At 35.6% G+C, this 21,242-nt stretch overlaps 2 protein-coding genes across 2 annotated transcripts; one reads left to right on the top strand and one right to left on the bottom strand.

Moving 5' to 3' along the window:
• Positions 1-3,921: 3,921 nt before the first annotated feature.
• Positions 3,922-8,930, top strand: LOC131014564 (F-box protein PP2-A13-like). The gene is made up of 3 exons (XM_057942576.1): positions 3,922-4,320; positions 4,401-4,519; positions 8,195-8,930. The coding sequence occupies exons 1-3, from the start codon at positions 4,009-4,011 to the stop codon at positions 8,619-8,621; spliced, it is 858 nt and encodes a 285-aa protein (XP_057798559.1). The 5' UTR covers positions 3,922-4,008; the 3' UTR covers positions 8,622-8,930.
• Positions 8,931-9,766: 836 nt separating this feature from the next.
• On the bottom strand, positions 9,767-19,853 carry LOC131014563 (probable UDP-N-acetylglucosamine--peptide N-acetylglucosaminyltransferase SPINDLY). Its single transcript, XM_057942575.1, has 18 exons — positions 19,516-19,853; positions 18,778-19,211; positions 17,773-17,934; positions 17,501-17,676; positions 17,344-17,419; positions 16,870-16,998; positions 16,466-16,585; positions 16,311-16,379; positions 16,163-16,244; positions 15,730-15,824; positions 15,011-15,075; positions 13,814-14,012; positions 13,520-13,714; positions 12,906-13,000; positions 12,681-12,816; positions 12,391-12,608; positions 12,006-12,133; positions 9,767-10,580 (listed from the first exon to the last, which is right to left on the bottom strand). Exons 2-18 carry the CDS (start codon positions 19,183-19,185, stop codon positions 10,126-10,128), a joined length of 2,808 nt encoding a protein of 935 aa, XP_057798558.1. The 5' UTR covers positions 19,186-19,211; positions 19,516-19,853; the 3' UTR covers positions 9,767-10,125.
• Between the last annotated feature and the right edge of the window lie 1,389 nt (positions 19,854-21,242).

The raw sequence follows: 21,242 nt of genomic DNA, 5'->3' as shown, positions 1-21,242 counted from the left end.
TGACGAGGATTTCGACAAAAACTTTTTTATCTAATGATTATTATTATTTATTTAAAATTTTCACCAAAATATCTAAATATTTTTCTTTCAAATTTTCTATTAGTCTTGAAAGAGTTTTTGGAACTTTTAATTATTTTTTACTGATTTGCATTTAACAACATATTTTTTTTTTTGAGGCGTTAATTGATTGTAAATCCACAATCTATTAGTGATTTTTTGTATTTTTTCAACTATATAAAGTTGTAATATAAATATATAAACTCTAGCCCATTTCTAAATTTGTCCTTAATTTTAATTTCGTTCAAATTAAAAAATATATGACAAAATTAAAAATGATATAATATATACACATCATACTAAAATAACTTACATAAAATCTCCAATACACCCGGGTATAAGATACACCCAAAATATTAGTGTCATTTCGATAACATGATAGTGTCACCATGAATAACCGTGAAAACAACATGAATTACAATCATATTACATTCACATATCGTTGAAAATACTAAACAATAATCTATTCATATGAAATCATGTTTCTTATTATTTTCCATGAAAAAAAATTATTTAATGTGAATAAAACTTCTAACTACATGAATAACATACATATTAGTAACAAAATCAATTCAGCAAATAACATTTCACATACCAATATTAAGATACTATATCTTAAAAATCAATTATGCATACTAATAGCCACATGAACACATGAACAATGAGCAAAATCATTTGAATATTAGCCACAACCACATGAATGTCGAAAATAAATAGGTTAATAGCCATCATAACCACGTGGATAATAATCAAACCCAATATTCAAAAACTACTTAACAGAAATATAACTATGTCAACATTAATAGGTTCCTCACTTCCGCACTTATCTATTGTTCATCAAAAATACATATCATACTCATTAATATGACTGTTGTAACAAAAAAAAATATAGAAATCCTAGAACTCCTAGGGATCATAAACTCACGATGCTTTCTTGGTTTCTCCAGCATTTGATTCCTCCACAATGTAGCTGCAATATTCAGAAGATCTTTTTAAAAATTATAATACGAAGACAACAATTCTAATATAAGCAAAACGACATAAACAATAAAAATCAAATGAACAATATAACATGTTCGTCAAGAACACCTTCTTCGAAGCCCCGGCCCACTAAAGCGCAAATGTTCGTCAAGTGACACAGTAATGTTCTGTAAGATCAGTGAACAAAGAAAAGCTTGTTCACCTTCTACAATGGAGTGTTCCATAATGGTTGCAAATAATGAAAGAGAGATCATGTAAAAAGGCATTATACCTTTCTGACGGTAATTACTATGAAGCTAAGAGAAGTGAGAAGAATGAAAGTTAAAATTAGGAGATATTAAATGCGGTAATTAAGGGATTCAATTATATCATTATTTCTGACGCATTATATTATATCAAATCACATTACTAGCTAATGTACCCTTCTTCAATAAAAACGGACAAGAATATACTAAAATTGAACAAAAAATATTTTGGTAAATTTTAAATCATATCCGTCAAATTAAGATTTTAAATCATATATGAACGATAGTAGATGGGAGAACAAGAATTGGGGAGTGCTCTCTCTTGTTAATGATATCAAAGGTAGGATGTGGAGTTGGAATAAGTTGTATCACATCGTGGAGTCAAATGTACCTTTTTCCATGTGGTGCTCTAATGAGTATTCACCTCTGGCTTGATGTTGTTTGGTACTTCTGGTACCAGGTTCCTTTTCTTGAATAAAATTTTGATTGATCAAAAAAAAAATCACACAACACACACACCCCACAATAGTATTGACCTAATTGTTAAAATATGATTGTAACTTTTAGTATTTTTTTAAAAAGAAAACTATATGTTACGAAATTTGAAAATGAAAACTATATGTTACAGAATTTGAAAATGAGAATTATAACTTTCATTTTTAACATTTATATTCAAACGCTGGATTAGTTGGTAAATATAATCAAGCTGTATACATAGCTGATATCAAATAAGTAAATCTCTAGTTGATTAGCTTAATTTGATCGATTTGATAATCATCTTACACCATGGTCTACAAGACAATAACCCAATTAACCAATTTCAGAAACCGAGGCCTAGAACAAATAATTAATACTAGTATATTAGGTTTTATAGTGTTATTAAAAAAAATCTCAGATCGCTTTCACATTTAGTCGAATTTGTTAAGACTTCACGTATCGATGATGTCGCATCGGTTGGAAATTATTATAAACAAATAAATGAAATCAAAGTCAAGACAATCAATCATTAATTTTGTATTCCTAAACAACGTGCATGAATAGCATGGCACATTATTTTAAATTAGCTCATCAACGCGATATCGTTATCAAGGTCATGTCACAATTATCAATTAATATAAGCTATCGATTCGGACTGATACAATAAAGTTAAATAATAGCTAGGTATGACAAATACTTGTATTAATGTGATGACAATATTTTTTCTACAATAAAGTTGAATAATAGCTAGGTATGACAAATACTTGTATTAATGTGATGACAATATTTTTTCTACAATAAAGTTGAATAATAGCTAGGTATGACAAATACTTGTATTAATGTGATGACAATATTTTTTCTTAATTAAACACCACGTTAGTCGGCACATGGAAGAGTTGATAATTTTATATATTAATCATTAAGCCCAAGATGAGCCAGCAAAGCAGTTTACGTACCCCAAGAATTTGTGGCTGTGGCAGACATGCTGATCACTTTTTTACTTCTTAATACTTATTCTTAAAAGGTTAATTGTTTTAAGGGAGCCGCGAAATTTGGGTATACGTAATTATAAATTCGACATAAATTTATAAGTATATAGTTAAGCTAGACATCACTTAACGTATATTTATTTTTTAATAATTTTAAATTAGTCCAACTATGTCGGTTGGATCTTCACAACGTAAAAATATATCAAGCAAATGTAACGTGGGAATAGTTGCAAAAATAACAACCATAGCATTTTTTTTTAGTTAAGACATCAGTTTATGAATTAATTAAATTTTTTCAAGACCTCAGAAATTTGGAATGAAATGATAAATGTATGTGTGCGTACACACAAAATAGAGGAATGGAGGATCCCAATAATAATAATAATAAATTATAAACACTAATTGGATGAGTGAACCCTTGTTAATTATCCTTTTATAATATTAAAACATAATAATTTAAAATTAAAGAAAATATAATTAAAAATTATAATAAATTAAGAGTGGTATACACAAAATAATGAAACAGTGAAATGTGAGCCGTTGGATGAAAAAATTCCAAGGCTACAAATGGTTAGTTCTCACAAAAAGTTAAGAGTTCTGACATGATCCTCCCTCTCTATATATATTTTTATATCTAATCTTGTGACAACCTTAGACAAATTGGCAAGGAAGATTTTCTTCAACTACCGTGAGGATTTGGTTCCTTCACAGTTCAACGCTCTCTCTCACACACACATACATGTGTCTGTAGCCCTTAAAAATGTTGCAATAAGGCGCACAGTATAACAAGTTGTCATAAATATGGAGATCCACACCGACCCCTATCTAATATTCAACTGCATATATATATACACATGCACGTATATAAGAGCTACGTATAAATACAAAAAATAAAGTTGGGTCACACCAACTTCATATCACCCGCGCGCTTATAATTAATTAATATCACAATACAAAAAGAGGCTTTGTATTCCCAAAAGCACAAATACCACATCCACTTTTTTTTTTTTTTTTTTTTTTTTTTGATCGGGCAAAGTCATGTTAGATGTTAGTAATTAGTTTCCCCCATCCACTCCAAGAACCACCTTATCTCTCCATTCACCAAGATCCACCTTATATCTCCCATCTCCAATTCGCTCCCAAGAGGGATCGAACCCGGGTCACTTCACTACTACTTAACATTTCTCATTTCTGTCTCTCTCTCTCTCTCTCGATTGATTAGACCTAAATTAAATTGTTGGGTGATCTTCCGATACTATATGTTTATGGGGGCTGGTTTTTCTGGCATCGAAGGCGGCGGCGGCGGCGGCAGGGGTCTGGGAGAGCTACCGGAGAGCTGTGTTGCGTGTGTTCTGTCACGTATGGAGGCATCGGAAATCTGTAGGGTGGCACGTGTGAACACAACTTTTCACCGAGCTTCTTTATCTGATAGTGTTTGGGAATCCAAATTGCCTGAAAATCACGAGATTCTTCTAAAGAAGGTGTTTGGGTCCGCCGCCGCCGCCGCTCTCACCAAGAAGGACATCTATAAGAGGTTCGCCACTCCCTTCCTCTTTGCCTCCCACACTAAGGTACTTCACTTCTACTTCTACTTCTACTTTTACAGAGAGAAGCGTCGTGTTTCACGTGCCTTTTTATAAACTATATATAGGAAGTTTGGTTGGACAAAAGGAGAGGAGGAATTAGTGTGGCTATTTCATGGAAAGCCATGAAAATTACAGGCATAGATGATCGCAGATACTGGACCCACGTCTCTACCAATGAATCAAGGTTAGAATTAATTATATATTCCATTTCATGTCCAAATATAATTTCAAAAAACACAAAATATTTCTTGCCTTCAAAATTTCGATACGTACTCACTAATTTATATTGACAGAGACTTCATTCAATTCGGAAAATATAGTTAGTTTTTAATCAATTAATTTAATTGCAAAAAAACTTGCAACGGTTTGGATTTTTTTAGCAGTAAACTATCTGGAAAAATAAAATTATATCCAGTAATTGGTATTCAGCATTATTTATGTGTCAACTCATATGTAAAGAGAAGTGAATATAGTTGGTGCAAGGTTGCTGACTCTGATCCTCTCCTACATTGCGTGTTTCTATCATGCATGTGTTTGATCATACTATTTAAGTACAAGTGAGATATAATTAACATATATATGAGGATATATGAAGAATAAAAAGATTAGATAATTATGTTTAATTTACACAACAATAATTATTTCCACATGCAAAACCTTTTCTCTAACACATACATCTATCGATCCATATACATTTAAACGATTTGAATGATATGCTAGTCAAAACAGTATATGTAGAGAGAGATATTTTATTTATCATAATTAAGAGAATAATCCTTTTGTATCTAAAATTTTAAATTGTAATCATACGTAGGGGTTATTGCGCCTAAATACATAAATTTTCATTAAATTTTAGTTTTGTATATTAATTAAAATTTATGCATCAAAATACACGAATTTTCTATAATTTTGATTTTCATATGATTGTCAATTGCCCTCAAATTAATGTTGAGGTAGACTGAGTAACTACATGACTTGAATAGTTAATGTACTAAATGATAAGTTGGATGCCTGCACTACTCAGCTAGTCATACAGTAGCATAATGATATATATGGAGGCATCCAAGATGAATACCTAATGATATAGTTTAAAAGATATAGATGTCTACGAAAATTTTATCAATTAATCGAATATCGTTATTCAACACTATATACTGGCTTATTCATTATTCTCATTTCTCAAGAAAAATAGCATAGGGTGTGGTTCGATGGAAAATGTTATATATTGAGATAATGGAGAATAATGATTATATCAATAAATTCTCCGAATAAATCAATAAAACTCATGAACAGGCGGATCTATTTAATATGTTAAACAACTTGCCCCCTCCAGGATTCGCGCGAACTCAGACGAAAATGGCTCAAATAAACTATGAACCATTTTCAGTTCCTAGATCATCAAAATCTATGATTGATTAATCTTTGTTGGATGAATTCAAAGTCCTGGGTTCGAATTCCATAAGGAGCATACATTTTAATTTTTAGAATTCAGACATTTACACAGTAAATTCAAATATGTTCTAATTTTCAACTAGGTTCAATTTAAATGTAATTGACTGATTTTTAAAATTGAGTCTAATTTACAACTAGGTCCAAAATTCAAAATTTAAATAGTCCATCCGTTCATGAAAAGTATACCCCGTTCATTATATATGATGTGGTTTTAGTGAGAACTACATTTTTTGTGAAAATGTGAGAACAATTATAATGATACATCCGTCGTTAAAATTAATGCACTTTAAAAAATAAAAAATAAAATAGGGTTAAGTATCAAATAAGCCCTTAACGTGGAAACCTTTATTACATTGCCGACCCTATGACAAAAGGGGTATCAAATAAACCCCTATCGTAATTAATTTTGAACAATTACACCCTTAGACCTAACGTCCACTTATCAGCCGTTTAATTTTATTTTGTGGCTCTCTTCTCTCCTTCCCCAGCCACGCGATTTCCGGCGAGGTTACCGGCTATTTTCGGCCTTGACCCCCTGTTTCGATCTGTTAGGAGAGGTGAGAGAGAGAGTCGGAAAGAGAGAGGGAGAGCGGCAACGACTTTTGCTCTTGTTGCCGGAGGTCGAAACTGGAGGCGAATGGGAGGCCCAGCCACGCGATTTCCGGCGAGGTTACCGGTTATTTTCGGCCTTAACCCCCTATTTCGATCCGTTAGGAGAGGTGAGAGAGAGAGAGAGTCGGGAAGAGAGAGGGAGAGCGGCGACGACTTTTGCTCTTGTTGCCGGAGGTCAAAACTGGAGGCGAAGGGGAGGCCCAGCCACGTGATTTTCGGCGAGGTTACCGGCTATTTTCGGCCTTGACCCCCTGTTTTGATCTGTTAGGAGAGGTGAGAAAGAAAGTCGGGAAGAGAGAGGGAGAGCGTTGACGACTTTTTCTCTTGTTGCCGGAGGTCAAAACTGGAGGCGAAGGAGAGGCCCAACCACGCGATTTTCGGCAAGGTTACCGGCTATTTTCGGCCTTAACCCCCTGTTTCGATCTGTTAGGAGAGGTGAGAGAGAAAGTCGGGAATAGAGAGGGAGAGCGTCGATGACTTTTGCTCTTGTTACCGGAGGTCGAAACTGGAGGCGAAGGGGAAGCGACGATCGCTGAGCTGGGGCTGGGGCGGTGCGCGGACACAATCATTGGGAACAGCTTCGTGCGCGGTGTCTCCGGCGGGGAGCGGAAGCGGGTGAGCATCGCGCACGAGATGCTGTTGGACCCCAGCCTGCTGGTCCTCGACGAGCCGACGTCGAGGCTCGACGCCACGGCGGCCTACCGCCTCATGGCGGCGCTGGGGGGCCTCGCGGCGAGGGGGAAAACGGTGGTGATGTCGGTGCACCAGCCGTCCAGCCGCGCCTACCGGATGTTCGACGATTTGCTCGTTAAAAAAATAAAAGAAAGTTAACGGTGTTAACTCTCCGTTAAGTCGGGGGGCTTAATTGTTCAAAATTAATTACGATAGGGGTTTATTTGATACCCCATTTGCCATAGGGTCCGCAATGTAATAAGAGTTTCCACGTTAAGGGCTTATTTGATACTTAACCCAATAAAATACTCCCTCTAGGATTGGATCCTAAGTGATATACTCATCCAACAAAATGACACATCCATCGTAGCTCTTGATAATCAAATGACTGAAAATAGTTTTTCGTTCTTATTGTATAGTGGTTCTTATTAAGCTCTTCCTATAGAGAAAGGATCCAGTGAGAATGCTATCTTTCGTTAGAATGAGAATTTATATGAATAAATTAGTATGTAAAGTTGAATAAGTTACTTGTAATGAACGAATAACCATTCAAACATTGGTTTAAATCCTAGAGGGGCCGAAAATTTCACCAATCAACTGAATTACGGTTATTCATGCATTACAAGCAGCTGACTTAATCTTATATATTGACTTATTCGTTATTCTAATTTCTCACGAAAATAGTTGTTCTCACTATTAGCTAAGATCTTCCTAGCTATGTAATATCTATGGAAATGTTCAAATGAGGACGCTTAAATAAAATGAGAACGAAGAACCATTATCATATGCATCATGCAACATTTGAATTTGAATCCTGAAAGAGATTTTTTTTTTTGAATTCATTAATTTTATAGAAAAATACATTATTCTCATGTTCTTACAAAAAAATATAATTCTCCCCATAGCAACACCCACTATAGATTTTATTGATTTTATACACATGAGATAAGAATCTTTTTATGTCCAAATTTCTTCATAATTGCGGTTAAAAAAAAGTGATAGTAAATCCTCAGAAATTTAAGAGGAAAATCCAATTGATGTTAGTAGCAAGAGCTTCGATTTTGTGTGTTTGATGAGGTGACATGTTGTGATCGGTTTTACAAGTGATAATGCATATATATAGGTTCGGCTGCGTTGCTTATCTCCATCAAACATGGTGGCTAGAAATAGCAGGCAGCCTCGAGTTGGAATTCCCCGTCGGCGCCTACAGTCTCTTCTTCCGCCTGCGCATCGGCCGCCCCTCCTACGGCGGACGAATCGCGGAAAAGATTCACGGCTGGGATGTGAAGCCAGTCACTTTTCAGTTAGAATCATCAAATTCCGGCCACGCCAAATCGGAGCGTTTCTTCAACCAACAACCCAGATCGGAATGGGTGTACCATCACGTCGGAGATTTCGTGGTCCAAGATTCCAACACTCCCACGTCGCTCAACTTCTCTATGACTCAGATTGACTGTACACACACTAAAGGTGGACTGTGTGTCGATTCCGTGTTTGTATTTCCCACTACTGGACGACCTCAACCTCATCATCAAAAGGATTTTATTTGAATTATTTAATTTGTTTAATTTAGGTAGGATTAATTTAATTATATGTTTGTAAGTGCAGTTTTTGGAGCTGGACTATGCTGATTTTTAATTTGTGGCTTTATACATAGTGAGGGAGTTACGTGAGAACGAAACTGGAGGGTGTTTAATTGTGATCATGTAAAACGAAATTTTGTTTTGAGTTGGATATATATATACAGATCCGGTATCAAAGATATAATATATTAATATGAAATGATAATATTAGAAGTTGATTTTATTTGAAGAGTTCATTAATGAACCTTGATATGCATGCATGTTTAAATAATTTAATGAACGTAGTTTCATATAATGTATAATATATTTTTTTTTCATTACTTTGCAATTTACTTACTCTTATGAATTGTCTCGTCTACTTAATTAGACTCGTATGAAGTGAATTAAATTTTATTAAATGAAAAGGAGCCGTTTACGAATCACATCCATAAGAGTTGAAGCAGACGTGAATATTGTTGAGGTGAAGCAATTGCCAAAACATTTGCACAAGATGTTGATTGAAAGAGGTGAATGCATGTATTCTCCATCTTATGTAGCACTGTGTAACAAAGGTGGGATTAGTGTAATAGCTAGTCATAATCATCAATTAATTGCAACTAGAATGGCGTGTTTGCATGGATTATAGTCAATTAAAAGAAACTTAATGCACTTTTAATTTTATCTATTTATTTTGTTGGGATCAAATGTTAGCTGGTGCTATCGCTTCTTGATGGTTATTCCAGTTATAGCCAAAATTCCATTTCCCCTATTTTTATTCGTTGGTGTTGCCGTTTACTCACTGGTTTTGGTCTTTGGAATGTACGTTAAGAGTATGGATGGTGAAATTTATCTCCTTATTTAATGTGCTCTCAAGTTGTATACATGAATCATATATTCAAAGAGAATGTCTACTAGCAAGATGCTAAGATCTCCCTCTCACTCTCTCCATTATGTTCATTGATACTGGTTAATCAATTTTGATTGAAGTGGCCAACTTGGATGAATGAGTACGCCAACTGCGCAATTTATAGGTTAATTGAAGGTGCAGATACCCCCGATGTTCATCCTTGAAATTGTAGATCAAAATGAGAGCAGTTGTAGTCGACCAATTTAAGTTTACCTGCAGAAACAAATGCAACAATAATCCTATATATTGCAAAAACCCCATTTATAATCAGCAAGTATGGGGGAAAATTGACAACATTCTTTGATACAAAGCACATAGCACTACCATTTTATGTTTCTCAGCTAGATTACATCTTTTCACCAAACAAATAGTTGATTGCATCCTAGACTAGTTCGAAAACAATCAGCTCACGTGCTGCAGGCATCGCCAAATGCTGCCACCGCGAATCCTACCGTATAAAAGCCCCATAAATATTATGGTACAAGGGGGCTCCAATCACCTATAGAAACTAGCCATTGGCTAATACAAACCTCCTCATATACTTGACTCCATTCTCGATCAATCATTCTTTTTCAAACCAAGAACTCAACCAAATTTCCCCGAACTACAATTCTGATTTGAAAGCAACCCATTTTCCTCTCCATGTGAAGTATTGATCGAGGAACACTGCCCCACTTTAAAACCATTTGCCTTGACGGTTGCTTGGAGGGCATCTCTAGACGTGTCCAACTTGTCAGGTTCAGAAAATTTTACAGCCAGCTCTTCTGGGCCAACCTGTTGCGAATGGAGCTGATGTGGCTGTTGAGATTGCAGTTCCATTCGCCTCAAGGACGGCACATCACCTTTGCAGTATCGATACCACATATTTCTGTATGCCGACTCAAGCCCCCGAGTAAATTTAGATCCATCACAAAGGGGAGATTTAACCATGAGATCTCGCAGCCTCATTCTCAAATTCGAGAGGGCAGTAATATCGGAGGCCAACTGCACAGCCAGTTCAACATATTCATCTTCATTCTTGGCAACCAGGTTGTTCAAACCTGTAAAGAAATGAATTAGTTCATCACATAGCTAGGTCATAGTTTATGTTTCATCAGACCTGTACTAGATAATAGTATTACAATATTTTGAATCCAATATGTGCAATTTTTTATATATATAGTGAGAAACTATGTAAACACCAACATTCAGTGATAATCCATACAAAAAAGTGAACTACAAACCTAATATAGGAATTTTCTAAGCTGTCACAAGCAGTGGCGGAGCCAGGAATTAATTTGGGAGCCAGAAATTTTTTTTTTTTGGACATTTCGTATATTTAAGGCATTATTTTATTAAAAGACAAGCATAATAGTAATAAATAACAACATTTTCATAGATTATATAATTTAAATATATAACAAATTAGATCCAATACATTACAAATTTTTTGGGGACATTCTGTATTTTTAAAGCATTTTTTATTAAAAGACGAGCATAATATTAATTATAAAGAACAACATTTTCATATACTATATAGTTTTAATATATTAAAAATTAATTTCAATACATTACAAACTTTTTTTTTCATTTCGTACATTTTAGGCATTTTTTATTAATAGACAAACATAATAACAATAATAACGAACAATATTTTCATAAATTATATATTTTCAATAAATTACAAGCTAGAATCGATAATAATAAAAGACAAGCATAGTAATAATAGCAAACAATTTTTTTTTGGGCATTCCATCCATTTTAGGCATTTTCTATTAAAAGACAAGCATAATAGTGATTATAATGTATAATATTTTTATAGATTATATAGTTTTAAATAACGCAATTATCCTTAAATTAATTATAAATGGAAGAATATAACAAGCTAATCAACTTTTGTAAAACAAATTTCTTTTATAATATAAACATATATATTAAAAATTAAAAAAAAAACCTCAAAATTTGGGAGGGGGCTTCCCCCCCCCCCCCCCCCCCCCCCCCCCCCGCTACGCCACTGGTCACAAGTAGATCTCTTTTGACAGGCTTCATAATTCTATTCAGAGGATTTCTGACTGTTGAGTTATTGACTTAAGATGCCCTTTTTGTTATCTATTTAGATGTAAGGAACTAGCTTTTGTAAATAGATAACAAAACAGGGCATCTTAAGTCAATAACTCATAACAGTCAGAAATCTTCAGAAATACTCTGAATAGAATTATGAAGCCTGTCAAAAGAGATCTACTTGTGACAGCTTAAAAAATTCCTATATTAGGTTTGTAGTTCACTTTTTTGTATGGATTATCAGAGAATGTTGGTGTTTACATAGTTTCTCACTATATATATAAAAAATTGCACATATTGGATTCAAAATATTGTAATACTATTACCTAGTACAGGTGTGCAAGCCCGACATTAAAGATTCTAGAACCTCAACCTAATTGAAGCCTGGCCCTAATTTAATAATGCATGAATAAAAGAATACATACCAACAGTTTGCAGAAGACTGACGCCAACATTATGAGCATGCACTGAGCCTCTCATAGCAACACATGGGACTCCCATGTATAGAGACTCGCATGTGGTAGTTGTCCCAGCATATGGAAATGTATCCAAGCTGAAATATATGAAAAGCATCACATCAACCTTGAGAAGTTTCTACTGTGCAAACAATAGAGTATATTTGATTTACTTCAGGTAGATAGAGTATCAATAATCACAATCTAATACTCGTATAACTTAGGACTAGCAATTAACCCGGAGTAAAATATTAAAAGCTTAGAACTGCCAGCATGAAAATGTTGTTTACCAACTGTTCCAAACTGAATTAAGGTAACCCAACTAGTTCATTTTAGTATGAATAAATGGTATCACCTTATGTCCATTAAAGAATATGCTTGCATATGATCATGGTTGAGAAGAATTAGAGGTAGAAGATCAACACGCAGTGATTCCAATCCCAACTTCTCCAATGCTGAAAGAAACTGTTGTCTTACACTTTCACAGCAAAAAGGCTTGCACTTCACAATGAGCCGAGAATTTGGAACACCACATAGAATTCTTGCCCAGACTTGTAGCACTTTAGGTGTTATCTGTTTTGATTGAAATATTCAATGACATAATATTAATGCTAAGTGTCAAATAATATTATTTGTCCTCATTACCTTTGCCAGATTGTTAAAGCTACCAAAAGTAACAAAGCCATTAGATAGTGCAGGTGTTGGACACACTGGACCTGCTTCTGGAGAAGGAGTGTAGCACAGAAATGAGTCAGGTAATCGGACTAACTCTTCAACATGCCTGTCATTGATAGAAAAATCAATTTATATTTGAGCTAAATAAACAACTCAACTCTCATGGTTACAATGGTTGAAAATTTTGAAATTTACTTTTGTTTTGTATCAGGTGGATCAGCCAGCGCATCAGTTATCCTGTAATCAATGGTAGGTAAACCAGTAGTATTAGGGTAGCCAATCCATGTCACCTACAAAGCCAAAATACTCATCAGATGACACTACAAGAACTAGTGAAGTGGATTGCCTATCATACTCTGATATTCTGTTTTTCATTTAATCTAAGGTAGTCTGAGCTTCTTGTGCTTTAGATCATAAATTATGATTCATAATAGGTAAAATTTCCACAATACATATAAATAAGGAACAACTTGGTGTAGAAGGGCTAAAAAGTGAGTCAACCCAAAATGGTTTGCAATAGTTCAGAGTCCAAGTTGATAGTTTTTTGAAAGGTCATGGGCCAGAACCTACTTTTCAGAGTACGTAGGAATTCAGCAGAGGACAAAAAAGAATTTTAAAAAAAAAAAAAAAACATAATAATATAGTCAACCAACAGAATTATTAAATTGAATAAGGTACCTGCCTGTTGGGCAGATTCCAACTTAAATACCCAATGTAATACTTCCCAAAGAAGAGAGAAAGAAACTGGCAAACACCAAGTATGTGACCCATTGATGTGCAAAGATAGCAAGCTTGTACAAAAAGAATACCTGAACAGGTGCAGGCCTGCAAGCCATCATTCCTAACTTGTTATTTGCAGTATGACCAGTAAGCTCAACAAGGATATCAATTTGATCTTCTCTAACCATACTTGCAACTTTTTTCTCATCAATCCCATAAATATCCCTCCATGTTCCACCATGTTTTATAACTCTATCTCTAAATCTGTTTGTTTTTGCATCTGCCTGTCGCACAATAAAAGGGAGATAATTTTTTATCAATAATATTCTAGAAACATTTTGAAGACAAATCACTTACCTATTGAATTACAACAGATTTCTTACCTTCACAACTGCTGAATAAACAACAACCTTATAGGTTGTATAATCATGATAGATAAGTGGCGCTTCAATGAAGTACGAGACTGAATGAGTAAAATAATCTGGAGACACATATCCAATGACAAGTGGCCTTTCTGGGTCATTATGGTTCTCCCAGGAAGTATATTGTGGGAATAACCTCATGAAGCGCCTGCCCCAGTCCCTGCAAGTTTAAATTTTGAATAAGGACACCATAAAACAAATACTGAACAGTTATCATTTGAGTGAAGAAATATCACAAGTACATAGTCTGGAAAGTATAAGAATGCCAGACCTAAAAATTACAAGAATACATAGATATGCTACCAAAGGATAAACAACCATTAATGCTAATAAAAAAATTACAAAATAAAAATAAAAAAACTTGAGTCTGTCTAGGGAAATGAACGCTGGAGAGGTTTATTTGCAATCTGTATCAGATGCATATGAACTTCTTAACTTCTTTCAGTTTTTGGTCTTCTGGTGGTGAATGCATGGAGCGCCTTTGTGCAATCATCTAAATCGCACATCAACATATCTACTCGTGAATCAATTTTCTAATCATCATAACTCACAAGCAACTGATCTCCACCACACTGCTCTTTATTCCAAAGTGACCCTCTTCTAAGTTCAAGAGAAAGAAAATGTATTTACTTTTTCGAAGGTTCCTTTTCACCAGAGAAAAAATAATTGAATAGCATATGTCACGAGCAAGTTCCATTGAAGGTAGACCCCTAACATTCTTTTGAGACATATGCCAACTAAACCGTAAATGAGCAAGTCTGAAGTCCCTTTACACAATTCAGTACAAGGAACAAGCAGAATTTAACTACAGCAGCTTACTGTAAGCTTATCTCCAAATGAGGTTTCTATCTGCTCTAATGTTCCAAACCTATACTAATCGCCCATTGCATATTTTTCTATCAGAATAGTTCACCATGATATTTTAATCCTGAATATTTTACAATTTCCAAGGCAAGTGTACAAAGTGTAATAAATTATGCAAATGACATGTTTGCTGGAACAGACTCGAGCATAGAGATAGGAACAGTGAAAAGCATGGAATCACTGCATATGTTACTGAACAGTACATCAAAACTTTGGTCACTTAACAGAGTTTTAAAAGGCACAACAGTTCAATACCCAGCAAGTAATTAAGCATGTACTGGCTAAAATGTAAACCTGTGAGCCTCATATAATTTATCATCTGTCCCATCATGTATATAGTTCATTGCAAGCAACCGATTCTGCAGGGTAGGATAAAAAATTAGATAATAAACAATCTCCATAGACCCAAATCTCTTAATGGCAACGATAATAAAGCAAATTTCAGGTCCAGAAAGTCACTAATATGAAACTGATTAAGATTACGAGTTGCAACCAGAGACCTACGTCAAAGGAGGAATATCTAATGAATTATTAAAGATGCAAGAACAAAAAAAATTACCCAAAGACAGAAATATTCTGTTGAAATTGGACAAGGGCCTTATCTCCTTTTTTTTTCAACAGACAAGAGCCTTATCTTCAAGATATTTTGTGAACTTGTCAAGAACAAAGACTCTTGGGTGCATAATACTTCTGAAATCTTTCAGCAATTACAGACTCTGAGACCCATTATATGTGATGTCTTATGTACAACACAAGGACACATGATAAAAGGAAACAGCAACAGACCAAAGACTCATGGTAATTCTTCTGAAATCTTTCACCAATTATATTCTTTGACACCCATTCTATGTGATGTCTTATATAAAACACAAGGACACATGATAAAAGGAAAAAATCAACCCCAAGATGTAGCAAAATCAGATAATACTTACAGGCTTGCAGACCAAGGCAATACAAGTTTCAAGAAATAGTAGAAAGGAAATCCATGAGGGACTGTGTCAAAATTTCTTTACCTGGCCTGCATTGCGAGAGTCTGGATCTATTTTGAGGCACTGCTCATAAGCTTCAACTGCAAGAGATATGTTGCCAGCATCTCTATAAAGTACCCCTACACATCCAAAGGACAACAAGCAACTATATGGTTGGTGAGAAAATAAAAGAACACACAAAACATAAGAAGTATTTAATCTGATAATTCAATCCCACTTAAGAACAAAAATGATGTCTCTAACAATGGTCACAACAACTAAGCGTTTGCTCTGCAAAATCATCCATTTGTAATTCCTAATTAAAGGATCCTCGAATGATATATTAAATATTGGTACCACTCAATTAGTTGAAACATGCCACACATCTAACATGATGATGATACTGAAAGTCGTATTGACCAAACTAGAGCTTTTATTTTAATCTTATTTTATGGACAGCAAGGGTGAAAGGAAGGACCTAGATTATTGTATGCTTCTGCATAAGTTGGATTTGCAACAATAGCTTTCTCAATCATACTTGCTGCAGCATCCATTTTACCCTGTGCACAGAAACAATGTTACAACTTATCTAACCACAATAATAAACAAAAAAAAAAGGCACAAACCTGGACAGTATATACAACTCCAAGATTGTTCAATGATTGGGAAAAATTTGGTTTGATTGACAATGCCATCTGCAAATTAAAATAGATATCATAAGAAAAAACAAGTGAAACATACTATACATTTCACCACAAATACTTGGCGGCTTCAAACTTGCCTGGTAACACTCTACTGCTTTATCAAGGTTGTCTCGGTCCTTATAAATAACACCTAAATTGTTGCAAGCCTCTGCACAATGAGGATTGAAGTGGAAGGCCAGTTCATAAAATACAATAGCCTGCATGAGTTGGATTTTACTTAGGATAATGACAACAGGGCATGGCAGATAGTACATGAAACAAGACATCCTCCAAGTGTGGCCTCAAGACAAGTTCATCTACTGTATTACCACTTGCCAGCAAAAAGCTAAAACATGCTAGTACATTAGGATGTCAACATTACAAGAAACATCAAATAAGGGCAGGCAAGAAACATGCTCCATAGCTCCAATATCACCCAATGAGAAGAGTATGTTTGAAATCAAATGTATCATATTGGACCATGAATTTTATTTTCAATTACCATATCAAACTTCAACATTTCTCCATAAGCAACACCGAGGTTATACATGGCATCTGCATAGTGCCAATTATAGTACAGAGCTTTCTTATAATACGAGACACCCTGGTTGATGTCACCCTCCAACTTTACCTAGATAAAAGCATGTTGAGTCAATAAACCAAGATAGATGATAGGTGAAATCATTTCCACAAACTATAGTATTTTAAATATAAAAATGTGAATGTAAATGCAATAACTATAAGGTGTTAGAATACATTTTTTTATTGAAACAACCATAAAGTATAAAACTGTGTTGCAAAATTTAAGTTAATTGAGAAAAAGCAAGACTCGGTACAAATCCAGAAGAGAGATTTTTAAGATGGTAACCCATAACCCACCCTTCTTCCTGATCCATGGGATAGAAATGTTTAAAGATTAATGGAATGTCTTCTGGATTTCTGTATAGACATAACTTGAAACAGAAAGAAGCCAAACCTTTGTGCCTAAATCAGTTAATGCAATGGCCATGTTATTTTTTGCTATCTCAAAGTTTGGAGAGACAGTCAGACACCTGCACATACGAGCATAAACAATCGCATCAGAATTCAGAGTGATGAAAGCTTATCTAACAAGTAAATAATTAACTGAGCACCTTTCATAACAGGCAATTGCTGACTCCAGATCCCCACGATTTTTGTAGATAACACCCATGTTGCAATATGCTTCAGCGTACATGGGTCTCTCTATTGCAGCTTTCTCGTAGCAATTAAGGGCTGTGTCATATTGCATCATTTCCGAATAGACGACTCCGAGGTTATAATAAGCAGGCTGCAGGCAGAAAACTGACACATCAAAACTCAAATGCCAGAACAGAAAATCAAGTAACCAAAAAAGATTATGAAAGTCGGGAAAATGTAGAATTACAGCATAGTGTGGGTCAATTTTGATAGCATCGTAATACTTCTGAATTCCCTCCTGAGTATTACCAGCAAGCTTTAAGCTGGTTCCAAGGTCTGTTAAAACAATGGCCAAGCATTCTGCTGCAAGCTTGTATGAAGGGTCAGCCTTTAGAGCTTTCTGATACATCTGCACCAAATTAAACACACTAAATATGGAAGGTACAATCCCAAACAAGAGAAACGAAAATCCAAGCTAAGTACAGCAATGCAAGAAACTTCTAAACAGATATGATGACCCAGTTCCAAAGCAACGGGTGACCAGATAAATTATCAACTTCTCAGAACAGTATTCAGCATCTCCCATAATACTTTCAAATTTTTAGTTTGAGAATGATACGAAACCAAAAAGGAAAAAATCAAAATCTCAAGTAACTCGCTTTCAAGAATAGTAAGCAAACCTTTCACAAGTAATGATGTGCTGTAGGAAAAAATATTGAGAGGAACAAGTTGGACCGTAGATATTCATAGTATTGCAGTTCCTAAAGCCTAAAGGTACTTCGATTCACTGGCGTATGCAAAGTGTTGTTTATTAATATGACTATATGAGCATACATAGAATAAGTGAGGGAAAACAACAGCAAAATATGACCTAATAGAAGCAGTATTTATGTAAAATATTATTTAAATTTACGGAAGCCAACCAGGGAAATGAGACCTTTTAGCTATTAAAATTTAAAAGCTCATTGATGGGAGTAGGAGATGGAAAAGGTCTTCCATGAGAAATAGAAAATCCTCAGGGCTGAGACCAAATTAGAGTACCCAACTTGTACAAGTTCAAAATTCTTAAGGATTCATCATAAACTGTCAGCCTATATAATGTCTGTAATTCACCGGCAGAAAAACTGGAGGTTTAATCCAGAGTATGAGATCTCATTTAAGAAGTGAAATAGCATTTCTTTGAAGAATAAGGAAAACCACTCGGACAAGTTTAAGAAACGACCTATGACATGGAGAGCATGTGCAAGCATACCTCAGCTGCCTCCACCAGTCGACCCTCATCTTTATACAAGATACCGCAATGTGTAAGAGCACAGGCATTTTGAGGATCCAGCCTCACAGCTTCAGAGAAACTCTCATATGCTAGCCTCCCCAAGTTCTGCATTTGCAGGCAAATCCCTTTACCAATATGAGCTTCAACATTTTCACAATCCTTTTCCAGCAGACTCTCGTAAACAGAAAATGCATCCACGAACTTGTTCCTAGAACGGAGAATGTTAGCATATGATAAAGCATCTTTTCCTTCAAAACTCTTCTTTGCCAGGGTAATGCCCAGAGGTAGGCCGCTGCCCGAAGAAGGCTGCCCTTCGTTTAGGAACACAGAACCATCTTGTGAATCTCTTACTTTTTCACCATCTGCATCCTTCTTTGTTAACTCCATTTAACTTGACAAACAGACTCAGAATCCTGAAACAATAAATGTTGTAAGAAACACAGAAGCGTAGTGGTTTCTGTTGGATCATAATTCAATGTTGCGCTGATGCGTGAAAGAAGTATTCTTTCCATGAAAAAAATAAAGACATCACAAATTTCAGAAACCCATAACCAATTTTCAGATACACCAAAACCATCACGAAATTTCAAATTAAATTACCACCCCTGCACCCAAGCACGCAAATAGCACCACCGCCAAGACACCACATCAAGCTGCAGGTGCACACCCACACACACAGACACACAAACAACCGGGGGTGAGAGGGGGCAAACTCACGCTGCGCAATCTGGAGGTGACGGGCAGCGGCCATCCAGCTGAAACTCATCACTCCATGGTCGAAGCGGTCGAGTCCAGTTAGAAACCCTCACGGGCGAAAAGGACTGCAGCGACGGCTCCGGTTCGCGAGTCCCCTTTTGGGTGCGGCGGGGGGACTACGGCAGAGGGGGGGTGAGAAGCAGGTCAATGGGCATGGAGGAGAGGGAAGGCCGTCGAGAAATCTGGACGAGCGAGAGGCGGCGTGATGTTGGTGACGGGAATTGAGGGGAAAAGGCAATGAAGTCAAATCCCCAAATGTGAAAATTAGGGATTTTGAAACTGAATTAGGCTTTTGGTTCAAACTGTAAATATTGAAAGATTTGTCAAAAATTTTGAAATAGCAAGAGTTTTGGGCTTTCACAAAAACTCACTTAAATCCCGAATCCATCCGCACAGTGCATGTGGATCCAGCCCGAGCCGGCCCTATTCGACCCGACCCATCATACTCATTTCAACAATCCGCATTTCTTTCTCTCTTTTGCTGATTTCAAGTTCAACTGACGAACTCTTTACTGCTTCCGCCATTGACATTGCTTGAAGAAGTTGGGATTGACAGGCGTATCTCTTTTCATTGACTCAACATACCACAAATCAATTATTTTCATCCCCTCAAAAGAATCAAATGTTCTATTTTCAGTGAACTTTATTCTAAGATACTAATTGGATTGGGATTATGTAGGATTTTAAATGACTTTAAAAATTCATGGATTTTAAAGGATTTTTGAAATCTATAGACTCGGAGTTTAGAGGAATTCATCGAAATCTCAAGTATAAGATTGGTGTATTAGTTCAAGACTTTAATAGATTTTGCAAACTTTTAAAATCTGGGTGTATTCATTCAAGACTTTTAAAAGTCTATGAAAATCTGGGTGTATTCGTTCAAGACTTTTAAAAGTCTATAAAACCCTCTTCATCAACTGTAGCCATAAGGATAACTTTTTCCTCCTCAGAATCTGAGTCATCACTAAGAGTTGCAGTAAGACCAGAATGCCTTTTTCTTGCAACTGTGGGACACTCATTTGCATAGTGACTCATCCCTTGACAGCCCCTGCATTGAATGTGATCAAAACTTCTTACTTCAGATGTTGTTCCAACATTCTTCTTAACATTGGTGATGTTGGATGAAGATCCAGCAGACATCCCAGAAGGTTTCCTAAAACCATTTTTGGATTTTTCTTTCTTAAAGGATTTCAGCATGTTGTTAAAATTTTTAACCAACATAGCAAGATTAACATCATCTTCCTCCTCGGGATCAACATCTGTACACTCAGACAAGTTAGAAATTTCAGAGTTTTCAGGAATCTTTTCAACACGAAAAGCCACACTTTTGGACACATGATCAGCTTTATGCTGTTCGAGATTCATCTCAAAAGTTAACAACTTATTGACCAGAACACCAACACGCATATTAGCAACATCAGCAGTTTCTTCAATTGAAGAGAATTTCATGTTATACCTTTCAGGCAGAGATCTCAGTAACTTACTGACCAATCTTTCGTTGCTAATAGGTTCTCCAAGTCCAACAGCTTCATTTGAGATTTCACAAAGTTTTTCATAGTATGCAGAGATAGTCTCATCATCGCGCATTCTCAAAATCTCAAATTTGGTGGTCAACATTCGCATTTTTGTTGCTCTAACACTGGTTGAACCTTCACATTGTTCCTGCAAAATGAGCCAAGCATCTCGAG

The sequence above is a fragment of the Salvia miltiorrhiza genome, chromosome 3 (genome assembly GCF_028751815.1).
Source record: "Salvia miltiorrhiza cultivar Shanhuang (shh) chromosome 3, IMPLAD_Smil_shh, whole genome shotgun sequence".
Lineage (NCBI taxonomy): Eukaryota > Viridiplantae > Streptophyta > Magnoliopsida > Lamiales > Lamiaceae > Salvia > Salvia miltiorrhiza.
The sequence above is the reverse complement of the archived record's forward strand: the minus strand, read 5'-3'. Positions and strand labels throughout refer to the sequence as shown.

Excerpts from the sequence above, each read along its gene's own strand:
- LOC131014564 (XM_057942576.1), top strand. The coding sequence starts at position 4,009 with ATGTTTATGGGGGCTGGTTTTTCTGGCATCGAAGGCGGCGGCGGCGGC. Across the intron at positions 4,321-4,400 it reads TCTTTGCCTCCCACACTAAG|GAAGTTTGGTTGGACAAAAG; the intron begins GTACTTCACTTC and ends AACTATATATAG. Across the intron at positions 4,520-8,194 it reads GTCTCTACCAATGAATCAAG|GTTCGGCTGCGTTGCTTATC; the intron begins GTTAGAATTAAT and ends GCATATATATAG.
- LOC131014563 (XM_057942575.1), bottom strand. The coding sequence starts at position 19,185 with ATGGAGTTAACAAAGAAGGATGCAGATGGTGAAAAAGTAAGAGATTCA. Across the intron at positions 15,825-16,162 it reads AGAAGCATACAATAATCTAG|GGGTACTTTATAGAGATGCT; the intron begins GTCCTTCCTTTC and ends TTGGATGTGTAG. Across the intron at positions 14,013-15,010 it reads AAATTATATGAGGCTCACAG|GGACTGGGGCAGGCGCTTCA; the intron begins GTTTACATTTTA and ends TTAAACTTGCAG.